The sequence below is a fragment of the Apteryx mantelli genome, chromosome 1 (assembly GCF_036417845.1).
Source record: "Apteryx mantelli isolate bAptMan1 chromosome 1, bAptMan1.hap1, whole genome shotgun sequence".
NCBI lineage: Eukaryota > Metazoa > Chordata > Aves > Apterygiformes > Apterygidae > Apteryx > Apteryx mantelli.
This window is the reverse complement of record NC_089978.1, coordinates 1,298,139-1,310,742: the sequence shown is the minus strand read 5'-3', so window position 1 is coordinate 1,310,742 and position 12,604 is coordinate 1,298,139. Positions and strand designations below refer to the sequence as shown.

At 50.8% G+C, this 12,604-nt stretch overlaps 2 protein-coding genes across 2 annotated transcripts; one reads left to right on the top strand and one right to left on the bottom strand.

Annotated features, from left to right (window-relative positions):
* Positions 1-817: 817 nt before the first annotated feature.
* Positions 818-1,786, bottom strand: LOC136991019 (olfactory receptor 51Q1-like). Its single transcript, XM_067289496.1, has one exon. It carries the CDS (start codon positions 1,784-1,786, stop codon positions 818-820), a length of 969 nt encoding a protein of 322 aa, XP_067145597.1.
* Positions 1,787-8,780: 6,994 nt separating this feature from the next.
* On the top strand, positions 8,781-10,993 carry LOC136991081 (folate receptor gamma-like). Its single transcript, XM_067289569.1, has 4 exons — positions 8,781-8,921; positions 9,686-9,874; positions 10,254-10,389; positions 10,671-10,993. Exons 1-4 carry the CDS (start codon positions 8,784-8,786, stop codon positions 10,991-10,993), a joined length of 786 nt encoding a protein of 261 aa, XP_067145670.1. The 5' UTR covers positions 8,781-8,783.
* The last annotated feature ends 1,611 nt before the right edge of the window (positions 10,994-12,604 follow it).

Here is a 12,604-nt window from a genome sequence, read left to right as displayed (position 1 = left end):
ACGTAGCAGTTACAGTTGGGAGAATTGTATCCTTGGGTGCACTCTTGTTGGAAGCTCCTGGTAACAGTTCTGCCCTTTCCCACCCCCTTTTGAGACTCCTTGGCTGATGCCCCTGGTAACAATCATGAAAAGCTGTGGGAGCAAAGCACTGTGGCTGACATCTGGCAAACTAAGGGATGTATTAAAATATGGCTTTCATGAGCAGAATGAGCTGGAAAGTGGAGTGCGTAGAGAATTTGTTGAGGTGTGCAGATGACTTAAATGCCCATTTTCATGTGAAGCTTCCTATCAAAATCATCTGGAACAGATCAAACTTCTCATGCAGTAAGCCCGCAAGACAACTACCAGGTGCTCATGCAAGACTATTGCACTGGCACTGAAACTGCCTTGTGACTGCTTGTACAGCCTGTAAATGGAACAGGCAGCGTTATTCAGGTCCTTGGAATGAAAAGCATTTGAAGGAGTCACAGGACAGGGCTGACTACAGGAAACTGTGGGCTAGAAAATGCCCTAATGGTTGCTTACAGTCTGTGAATCTGCAAAAGCCCGTGGCTGCCACAGGGATGGAATCGGGAAGAACAGTGCTCCTCACAAGCAGAGGCTGCAGCGACTCGGTCACAGGCTCCACTCGCTTCATGCACGGGGATTTTTGATGAATGATTCTTAATGGATGGCTATGAATAACAGTTAATAACTGCACTGAGTGGGTGCCCTGAGTGAGGCGAAGCAAATGCACTTTCCAAATGCTGAAGCGACACCTGGATCATTCTATGAAGTGGGTGTTTCCCAGAGCAGTGACCTCTGTCAAGGAGATCTCTCAGCTCCCGTGGTGCCACGGGGAGAAGATCCTCCTTGGTGTGAGCACCCTGAGGACACCCCTGCGGATCTGCTTCGTTTTAATGCTGTAGATGATGGGGTTCAGCACGGGGGGGACCAGCAGGTAGATGTTGGCCATGAGGATGTGAACAAGAGGGGAGGCATGTTTGCCAAAACGGTGAACCATGGACACGCCAACCATGGGGATGTACAGTACTAGGACTGCCAGGATGTGGGACAAGCAGTTGTTTAAAGCCTTGAGACGCTCACTTGGAGATGCAATGCTCACGACTGCCTTAGCAATCAGTATATATGACACAAAGATGAGCAGGGGGTCTAACACAACTATGAGGACCATTACGGCTAGCCCGTACATGCTATTGAATGTGATGTCTGCACATACCAGCTTGATCATGTCCTGGTGCAGGCAGTAGGAGTGGGAGAGCACATGGGACCGGCAGAAGGGCAACCTTCTCAGCAGGAAGAGGGATGGCAGCACCCCTAAGAGACATCGGCACATGACAGCCAGCCCGATCTTGGCTATCCTGGCGCTGGTGAGGATGGAGGAGTATCTCAGTGGGTAGCAGATGGCCACATAACGATCAAAGGCCATGGCTAGAAGCACCGAAGACTCCATGAAAGAGAATGAATGAACAAAGCAGACTTGAGCAAAACAGGCATCAAAACTGATTTCCCTGTGGTTGGCCCAGAAAATACCCATCACGGTTGGCATTGTAGACAGAGACAAGCCCAGATCCGTGATGGCCAGCATGGAGAGGAATTGGTACATGGGCTCGTGGAGGCTCGGCTCGGTCCAGATGACAAAGAGGATCGTGCAGTTCCCCGCCAGTGCCACAACGTAAATGCAAGTGAAAGGGATGGAGAGCCAGACATGGGCAGCCTCCAGCCCCGGGATGCCCGTCAGCATGAACGTCAGCTGAGAGGAATTGCTCCTATCGCAACACGACATGATGAACTGAAGCACAAAAAGGCAATTCACTAATGTGATCAGTGAACCAAAGGAAAACACGCCACCTAGAAATAACCCCAGATCATAAATCAGCAAAATCTAAGCAAATAGCTTTATGTTTCATGCACTGGCACTTTCAAAGTGCTGCAGTACAAACCGTTATGTACGTGAAAGCATGATGGTGCAGAAGCATAGTGTAGAAAGACGCAATCCTTGCACTCCGCTATGACAAGAATAAATACCATATAGCCTGGGAGCCTGATAATTTCTTCCTTTACCTAGTACGATTGTAAATGTCAATGTGCAATATTGCTGTTATTATAAACATTACAACTTCAGGAAAAGGGAGGAAAGTTCATAACTGTCCCCCAGATAAATAGCAAGTAATCAAATGTAGCGGGTGAAGCAAAGATATTTATGTCAATTTCACCTGCACCTTTGGCATTTTTGGGCTTCCACTTAATGGAGTCAGGAGACTCTGGTGTCATTGATATGGCTTTTCACTCCAGAAAGAAGTAGGAAGTTCTCTTGAAATGGTGAATTTAGAAGTGCTGTTGATTCTTTGGATTGAGTCCCGACAGCTTCCCAATCCCACTGCAGGATGAGATGCAGTTTCATGCCAGTTGTCTTCTGTCCTCTCCTCCCTCTTCCCAAACGACACACCTTTTGAGACCTTGGCTTCAAGGAGCCCCGAATGACCGAGGAACTGGAGCTCTGCGAGTGTCTTGATCACACACTTGTCCCCCAGCTAAACACGGCCAGGCAATGTCCTCCAAGGCTCTGGGTTGATTGCCCACGGGTTAGAGCACATTCTTGCAGAAAGAGCTGAAAGGAGAAATGGATTGCTTTCCTAAAAACAAGCGCAACCACACGGAGACGGCGGGAATTCTGCATGTGTATTTTAGCCATGGAAAATTCTGTAAGTAGCTGGCAGGTGCGCAGGTTTTCTAATCTGAGCATCTTTTAAACAGCAGTAAAGCATAGCAAGACACTGCAGCCTCACTCTGAAAAAGTCATACCAGGCACTAAGTTCTGATTTTATGCTAAGCAGGGAAAACTGACTTAAAACAGGGCAGATTTGCCATTGTGGTTAGGAAGCAAGTTGATTCCTGCCTACCATTCCTTCCAGAGGAAGAGATTTCTGAAAACAAAACGCCCTTTGATATGGCAGGGGAGGTAGGAGAAGCCTTATCTCTTGAAGGCTAAAAGCTGTGGTAGCTAAAGCAAAGCAAGAAACACATTTTTAGCAGAGATTTAGCATTCTCCAGTGGGAACAGGCAACCTTAGAAGCTTCGGATTCTCTTCTGCCTGAAGTCTTCAAAGGGCAACCGGAGGACATCTCAGGTCAAAGTGAGCTCACTGATTTAATGCCAGTAAAATGTGGTGGTCACCTGGCTCATCACAGAATTGATAGGAAATATGCCGGAAAGGGCCCTCAGGAGACCCCTTTCCCATCTCTGATGAACCACCAGCAGCCATCCTTCGATCAGCTGCAGAGGGACAGTGCCCTAGTCCATTGCCTGCCCAAAGGCAGGATCCACCTATGCCATGCCATTCCTGATGGGCACCTGCTCAATCTGGTTTTCAAAGTGCCACCAATGGCAAAGCGGCATCCTCCCTAGGCAATCTAGTCCCGTGCTTCACTGCCTTCACCCCACTCCTATGGCGACCCTCTCTTCCTGCAGGCTAAACCCACCCTGCCTGGCCCTGCCCACGGCCGTCACAAAGAAGAGTTGATTCCCTTTTCCACAGCTCTGCTTTACACACTGAAAGACAGTTCTCTTTGGTCTTTTGTTCTTTACGCTACGCAATCCAAGCTCCTTTAAATTTTCCAGGTCATGTCTCATTCTCCTGGCACACCCCCAGCCTTTCTTCAGTTGGTCTGCTTTATTTTCAAGCGGGGGAATTAAAACCAAGTAACTTCACTGGTCCCTTCTCGCCCTAAAATCTACAGATCTAGGAAGTGTGGAAAAATGAGCAAGTAGTAGTGGGAAGAAGTAAATATAAAGGTGGAAATCTGAATGGAAACTTACGAAGAGTAGCTGTCGTTTCAGCTTTTCGTCGTGCTCCCACGTCTTAGTGGTACTGCGCTCATGGGGAATTAAAGATCATAGTAGTCTTTCCTTCTCGCTGCATTGACAACTTTAGTCCTGCCAAGGATGCAAGGTCTTGACGAAGTGAAGAGTCAAGGCCCAGGTGCTCCCTGCCTGTGCTGCCCACGCACAGCTATTTATAATATTTTCCTGACAAAACACTGCTGAGAACGAGCATTACGAGCAACCCAGAGGCAGAAGGAGCGTGTCCCTGGGAAGCACAGTGTTGCTGTGAAGAGGCGCAGACAAGCCAAAGGGAATAGGAGCTGGGGGAGTCGTTGTGCCTTCAACTCTCCACTGGGCAGGGGACACAAACCACACGGTCCCCGCTCACCGTCCCCACCGGCCACACAGCCTCTGCGGGAAGCTGCAAAGCAGCAGAAGGAAAAACTGCAAACACGCCTTCCTCTGAGCCAAAGGGATCCTCAACAGCCAGCATCACACTAAAACCTGGGAAATGCTTTACCGACCCTTGACAGATGAGATCCTGCCAGCGATGGCTCCTGCTGCTGGAGGTGCTGGTGCACAAGCTCTGCTGCACTCCTCCACAGCTCCTTCTCCTCGCCCTGTACCCGTTGCCAATGTACTAACACAAGCCTCCAGCCCTCTGTCCCTTAGCGCTGTTAAAGCCTGAGACCGCTCTCACAGCGCCCATGAAATGTTGCTGAGTGCAGGAAGTTTCCAACACAGCGACAGGCCTTGCAGGTTAAACCTTTGTTTTTGCTGACTGCTGAGTAGCTCCGTGGTTAGTGCTCAGAAGCATTAAAAAAGAAAAAAAGAAAAACTGAATGCAAATAATGGTTAGGACAGGAATAAACATCAGGGAACGTCCTTAGACGGCTGTATAAACCTAATGTTCACCCTGATCTTGTGCAGTTCTGCTTCCTTCATCTCAAAGAGGGACATGAAACGGGGAAAGTTCAGGGAGGGCATCACAAGCAATCCGAGACCTGGAAGAGCTTTCCTGGACTAGACACCCACACGCGAATGCCTCTAAACATGCTGAGCTGCAGGAGGTGTGAGCACCTCTGGATCCCTGCTGTCAAACATGTAGGCATCAGTCGAATGCAGATGTCTTCCGACTGTGCATGGCAGAGAGGAAAAAGGCCAAATCAGCCACTGAGAATTACATATCAGAATTCAGCCAGGGCTTGCCCTAGGTAAAGCACGGACAGTCGGAACTTGAGGATACAAGGTACCCTTGCTGCTGCTGGCTTACCAATGATCCTGGCCACATGGCATGGCAGAAGCAGGCACTTCTGACTTCGGGGACTTGGTTTCTTCCCTTCTCTCTTCAATTATTTACATTCTACTACAAAGAAACCCTGCCTGCATCTTGGTTTTTACTAGAGTTAGCAGTGACAGTAATTTTTCTTCCAACCAGGTGGCTATGGCTAATTTCTTTTCCTTTTGCTAATCACTGCATGGTGCAGCCATAGTTTATCATTTCATACCGATACTAGTAATAAGTGGTTATTCTGTGTGGAAAGAGATATTTAGGTCTCTGATATAATGAGGTAGCATTGGGAAATCCAGATCCGGCATGACAGCAGAGGCCTTGAGAAGTGGAGAGGTAGGATGCGGCGTAGAGCAGTGCTGGCAGGGGATGACGAGAGACGGGGCCCAGGCTGGCACTGGAGACCCCACACCTATAAACACCTCACCAGTTACAGAAATTCAGACCCGTAGATGCACAGAAACATTTATTAGGGGTAACAAAGAGAACAAAGAACAAAGACCTAACATGCGTAAAATGCACCATCTATAGGAAATTTGCATGTATCATGGACTTGCAGACTAGTGAAGAAAGAGCAAGGTGTAAAAGCACATTAGAAAGATAAGAACGACCCCGGCTGGATCCTGCAGGGAGGAAGAAGAAACCATCAGCATCACTATCGTATTCCCCCCTGTGAAGGACTCCAGTTGTTGATGGTTTGCTGTAACATCCCACCCCTCACCAGACTGAAGCCCTCAACATGAGGACCCAGAGGAGCAGTGAAGGTGTGAGTAAAACCCCAGGAAAAGGGGAAGAAACTAGGACCTGTGTGCATAGCAATTTTAACTGCATTATTGTAATTGAGACTTCTTTTTTCTGTAGAGGAGTATTTGTTTCTTTATTTTCTCATTCTTTTTTCAGTAATAATTAGATCTGGACTAATGGTGATTGTTGTGTTACACTGTTAAGACCTCAGTTACACCGACAACAAATTCTTGGCGCTATATATAAGGTGTGTGTCCTTTTTGCCCACAGGCAACACTCTGAGCGTCCTGATCCCCACGGCGACTTGGAGCCAGGTGGGACACCATGGGGCAGAGGGGTTCAGCACCCTGAACTCACTGCCCTGCAGCTGCTGGGTTGAGTCTGCCCCCGGGAAGGAGCACGCGGAGCCAGCTCACCACAGCTCACCTCGGGGTGGGAGGTCCCCAGGACACTCTCAGTCTCAGAGCCCCCAGACAACTTGCACAAGGCAAGTCAGCTGCATGGAGCAAATGGGGGTGCACCCACCCACCTCTGCTATCAAGACAAGCCATACTGGTGGGACTACAGAGAGAGGGAGAGCTTCCCCATCTTCTGCACTGAGCATCACGCAGACAAGTACCCCCTTCACGGACACGGGATACACGTTCATGTGGCTCGCACTCAAAAGGCTTTCTGGGGAGATCTGGAGAACTGCAGAACCATGAACGTGAGACCTGTGTGGGACAAGGATGCAGAAAATAATGAAGGGTTGAATCAACCGGCCCTTGCATAAGCACGCGATCCTGGGGAAGGCTCAGCTCGGCTCTTCTAACATGGAGACGAGCCTCCCTAGGATACCCAAAGTCCTCAAAGGACCAGAAAAGATTCTGGGTGAGGCAGATCCAGTTGATCGACCCTACTTGGAGTCCCAAAGGCTCTGAATAAGGCCCCCACTAGAGGTCATCAAGCACAACACTTTAGGCAGAAAAGGACAGGCTCGTGGCTAACAATTATCCCTCAGGAATAAGCTGTCACAAGTTCTGACAGTTTTATGACAACATCATTTTGGTGATCAGCAGTGCCCAAAAGCAAGCCAGATATTAGAAATTCCTTGTCAAGGGGTAGAAAACAAAGCAAGAATGGCGTTATGTGTCTGGGATACTGCTGCAGTTGTGCCTCCTTCGGGGAAGGGAAAGACGTGCCACAAGACCTGAGCAGACCGTGACTCTGCAGCATGGACAAGAGGCAGCTGAGGGGAGATGCGATAGAGGTGACAAAGGCACAGAGAGGATGAATGGGGAATAATCGCTCACTGTCACTTCCACTACGAGAACGAGAAGCACGAAAAATGAAAACAGCACACGGCTGGCTCAGAGCAAACCTGTCGAGGTCATTCTTCACACACCATGGAATTAGACTGCGGAAATCACTACAACAGGGTCTTGTGGAGCTGAAAGTGTTCATGAGTGACACCCAGAAAGAGGAGCTCCTCAGGCAAGTGGGTTCATCACCAAAAATCCCCCAAATCAGGGCTGTGATTGAAGAACCTGCGTGGTTTCAGAGGGAAGGCTCTGCCTGTCAGCAGCCAGGGAGTAGGGGCTTCCCGAGGGGTCTTGTGATCAAAGCTGGCTTTCAGGCTCAATTGTAGTGTTCAGGTCTTTGCAACAAGGCTTATTGTTTCCTCTCATCAGCTGGCATTTATTTTTTAATTTGGGAGCTGATACTCTCATAACATGGATCATCGTAACTGATCATCTCCCCAGGCAAGAGATGGTGGCTTGTGAGAGAAGCTGGGCACAGCTGCTTGTCACTAAACCACTGCTCCTAAGGCAATGCATGCTGGCACAAGCTAGACCTCGTTAAGCATATTAGTACTTTCAAGTGCCAGCATCTGTGTGAGAAGACTCTCCTGTTAAAGCTGAGCCCAGGATGCTGCTGCACTGAGTGTTTTTAAGGTCTTGCAGAGGTCTTGGAGGCTCTTTTGACTGGTAAGCTGCTTTTCTTTGCTTTATGGAGTATGTGGTTATGATGCAGATTAGCTACTTCCTTAGCCTCAGGTTTATGTGTATGCTTCCTTAGTTCAGGAGTTGCTGTTTTCTCCTACAGCACTTTATACTGTGTTTTAATGTTGTAAGCAGTGTGTCTTCTTCCTGTGCTGTGCAAAAGCTTCCTTAGGAGTGGTGGTTCTACACTGTTCTCCTGCCTTGACAAGGAATGCAGGGGAGTAGCATTCCTCTAACAAGTGAGCATAAAAGACCTATCCTGCTCTGGATAGGAAGGAGAGGCCAAGACATTCTGACATGAAGTTGTCTCCTGTTGCTTGAGTCTCTTCTCCTTTGAAGACCTTAGTTTTGGCTCTGTAATGGCTGTCAGTTGCAGATGAACCAAAGTAAATGCTGATGAGCCAAAGCAAATGCCTCTTTCTTCTGACCCATTCCTGAAAAGAAGGTGGGCCTCTTGCAGCTGGTGGTCCAGGCAAGGTGTCAGTGTGCTGGTGCTTTTATCCGCCTCCTCTGAACCACTAGCTAAAACCCATCCCTAGTTAGGGGCTGTCTAGCTTGCATGAAGCTTGGGCTCTGAAAGCTCTGAGCTTAAACTGTGAGGTGGCTTAAGGGAAGAAGGAATCCAGCCGGAAGGGCTCTAATGCAGCATTGTCCTGCTGATCATGGTGCCTTGTGGGGTCTCAGAGGCTGACTAGCAAACAGCTGCAGTGCTGATGGAGGAGAGGGTGCCAGGCTGCCTGGGGACAACACCTGGCTGACCTGGCAGCCTTTCTTTGGAGCACTGCACCATGTGTCCTTGGTGCTGTGACTTGCTAGCAAGCTGCTGGTGTCCTTCTGGGTGCCTTGCCTGCACAGCCCCTCTGCTCCTGCTGCTCCTGCTAAAGCCTGTCCTCTGCTGTCCCCTTCCTGTGCAGCTTTGCCCTTCTCCTGCCTCTGTGGAGATGGCAGTGGGGCAGGTGCTGCTTGTGCTGCTGGCTGCCTCCACAGTGAGTGCCACCAAGGACCTGCTGCTGAATGTCTGCATGGATGCCAAGCACCACAAAAGCAAGCCTGGCCCAGAGGGGCTGCTGCATGGCCAGGTAGGATGCTGCTGTGCTGCTGATGTTTCTGTCCAGCCACCACCTCTGCAGTCCAGGATATGCCAGGTGGCGTTGTCTGGGTGCCCTCTGCCCACCTGCCCAGACCAGAGAGGCTGCTGTGGAGCTTTGGGCTTAGCAAGCTCTTGTCTGGGGAAGATGGCCTGTGCTGTATATGGGGCCAGATTGTTTTGCCCCTTTCTTCCAACAAAAGGCTAGAGCAGAATGGGGGTGGGGGGAGCTACTGCTGCCATGGATGTGGGGATTTCTTGTGTTAGCTCAGTTTTCCTTTTTGTTTTTGCCAGGAGGGCACTTTTTTCAAAGCTCAGGGGATCCTGAGATCACACTGAGATAAATGCTGGCAAGAAAAGCCCATCTTTTCTGCTCCCTCCCTCTCTGTGTTAGAGCTGCTTCTTGCTGCCTGGGAGCTCTGTTCCCCAGCCCTTGGTGGGGACAGGCCTAGCAGGCAGCCAGGGCCCAGCAGGTGGCAGCTCGTGTTTCTCTTTGCTGGGACTGGTGCTGTGTGTGATCTGGGCTGGGCTCTGACCTTCATGGTCCCTGTCCTGCTCTCCTGCTGACTCCATCTGGCTGCAGCCGCAAGCTCTTCAGTCTGCAGTGCCCTGGGGTTGCTGCAGAAGGGCAAATGCTGTTGCTGCTCAAGTGCTCTTGCTGGAGGCAGTGCAGGCAGCTGGCACCTGCAGCAGCCTGCCACTGCCTTGAGCTGCTGCCTGGCCCTCCTCACGGGCCTGTCTCCTGCTCCATGGCAGTGTTCCCCCTGGAAGGACAATGCCTGCTGCACAGCCAACACCAGCTCAGAAGCCCACAGGGACCAGTCCTACCTCTACAGCTTCAACTGGAACCACTGTGGGGTGATGCCACCCAAGTGCAAGAGGCACTTCATCCAGGACACGTGCTTGTATGAGTGCTCACCCAACCTGGGGCCTTGGATTGACAAGGTAGGGGTCAGTTCTGCTGTGACTGAAGGCAGTGGAGCTTGTGCTGGGCCCATGACATGGGATCTGCTGGTGCCCTGTGTGTTATGCTCTTGCCCGCCTGGGTGAGGGCTGGCATGTGTGCTCTCCAGGAATGGTGAGTCTCTCCACCTGATAGGTAGATTAGCAGAGGACTCTGCTTGCCTGTGTACCTAAGCAGAGGCTGACTGATGTAAAAATTGCTCTCTATCAAGGTGTGTCTGGTGGGACTGAAACTTTTGGGGGTCAGCTCTGGAGGCCAAGGGAAAGGGTTGGGAGGGGGATTCAGATGACCTCTGTGATGTGGCAGAGCCCTTGGCTTTCGAGGGCCACCACCAATGTGCATGGCCCTCTTCTCTTGGAGGCTGACAGCAGCTGGCGTCGGGAGAGGATTCTCCATGTGCCCCTCTGCAAAGAGGACTGTGAGGAGTGGTGGGAGGATTGCAAGGACTCTGTCACCTGCAAGGAGAACTGGCACAAGGGCTGGAACTGGGCAACAGGTTAGTGGGCTCTGTGGAGCAAACCTTTCCTCACCTTTCCCTGCAAACCAAGACCTGGCAGTGTCACTGCTGCCTGCCCAGGGCTCAAAGCCAAGACACCTGGTTGCTCTCATTTGGCTTGGGGGGTCGCAGACCAGAAGGTGGCCAAGCCACAGTCCACCAGCTGATGTGCAGCAGTGGGCTGTGGGCAGACTGTTAGCTGGGGCCTGCTTCCTTGTGTGGAAGGAGGGAACTGAAGTGTGCTCACTCAGGAGGGCCTTGCTGGTGCTGTCTGTCCTCAGGAACAAACCGCTGCCCTTGGGGATCCATGTGCAGGCCCTTCTCCCATGTCTTCCCCCAACCAGCTGACCTGTGTGAGAAGATCTGGTCCAACTCCTACAAATACACCACAGAGCACCGGGGCAGTGGGCGCTGCATCCAGATGTGGTTTGATCCTGCCCAGGGAAACCCCAATGTGCTTGTGGCAAAACACTATGCTTGGAAGAAGAGATCCTCTCCTGCTCGGATGAAGAATGTGACTCCTGCTGAGACTGGCAAAGCTGTGTGTGCTTTGCCATGGCCTGCCTTGGTCCCGCTGCCTCTTGCCCTCCTGATGCTCCCCTAGGGCCCTGGGAGCTGTTGGCCCTGTGGGTGCTGGGGGATCCCTCCAATGGCTCGCCCAAGGGCCTTGGCTTTGGCCACTCCCAAGAAATGGGCTGCACAAGATGCCCTACGAGAGGAGATGGCATGTATAACATTCAGGTCTGCCTGAACTGTTTGTCCATGCCAGCAAGTGCTTGACATGAATGTTGTTGTTGCTGTTGGCCCTTGATACCTGCCTCTACTTGGAGCTGGTGGTGAAGGACACTCTTTCCCTGCCATGCTATGGAGGGAAGGCCTAGCCTTTGCTCTGGGGTAGGAGGTGTTGCTCCTTCAGCACACGTGTTGCCACCCCACACTCACCTTCTCCTGGCCCTAGCACAGGCTCTGACAGCTGTGCTCTGGCTTGCAAATGCTTCTTCCTGGTCCTCAGCTGAGCTCTGCTGGTGGCTTCCTCAGACTCCTCTCCAGCTCCCTGGAGGCTGGGCAGTGAGAATAAAAGCCTTCTTAATCAGCCTTGCTCTCCTGGAGTTGAAATAAATACTGTTGAGGAAGTAGCAGGGCTCTGGGGGTGGAACAAGCCTGCTGTTCTGGCCTGCACAGGGCTTTTCCCAAATGAAGAAGCCAGTCTGGGGCTGGGAAAGCTGCAGCCTTGCCTCATGGGTCCTGAGAGATCCTTAGCTGCTGTGCTCTGCTGCATCGTGCTGCAGGAGATGCAGAGTCTTCTGCTGGTGCACCCTGGGGCTCTTGCACACCTAGGCATGATGGAAGCACCCGGAATGTCTTGGCCCTTGTCCCTAGCCTTAACCATTCTCCAGTGCCCTTTCCCTTCCCTTGGAGTTGGCCTCCCAAAGCCAGGTGCAGGCTGATCTTCTGGGGGTGTGTGGGGGGTGGATTTCTGCAGCTAAAGGCCAATTGCCATTACAGCTTGCAGCAACTTAAATGTGTTTTTTCCAGCTCAGGGAATGTGTCTGTGAGGAATATCTTGGCAGAACTGGCCTAGTCCTGCAGCTCTTCAAACAGATGTACTCTGAAAGCTCCCTTTGATGCACAGCTGTGGCAAAGGTCAGGCTGACTTGTATGGCTTTCCTGGCCCCTGCCTGTGACCTGGTCTTGGTTGTGTGCCTGTGTCACTTCAAAACCTTCTTTTCTGCTGCAGGGTAACTCTTCACAACCTCCCACATGGGATTTTCAGACTTCATAGTAGCTGTGTGAAGGCTCGCAGCTTGTGCTGAGTTTTTTTCCTCTCTTTTTTTTTCTCCTTTCCCCTTCTGCAGAGGAAAGAAAAGCCTCTGGCAGATTTTTAGCAACTTGTGAGATGCAGTTGGGTGGGAGATGAATGGGAAAATGCTCAGGGTGCTTAGATTGGACACAGTCCACAACTGTCCAGTCTTTAGAGCTTTATCTTGCTTCAACTGCTTTAAGGAATCTTTAAACCAAAGCAGCTTTCCTAGCAGTATGCCTGTTTAATTGCCGTATGCGTTTCTAACTGTACAACCTCCACTGTAGCTGATTGATTATTTGTTGCCTTATGAGGAGACACAGGCACCTTTTTTTTTCCTAGCTTGAATGTGTTCTCTGCTGAAGCTATTCTAGGATCCTGGCTTAATGAAAGAAAAAAGAAAAAACAACAACA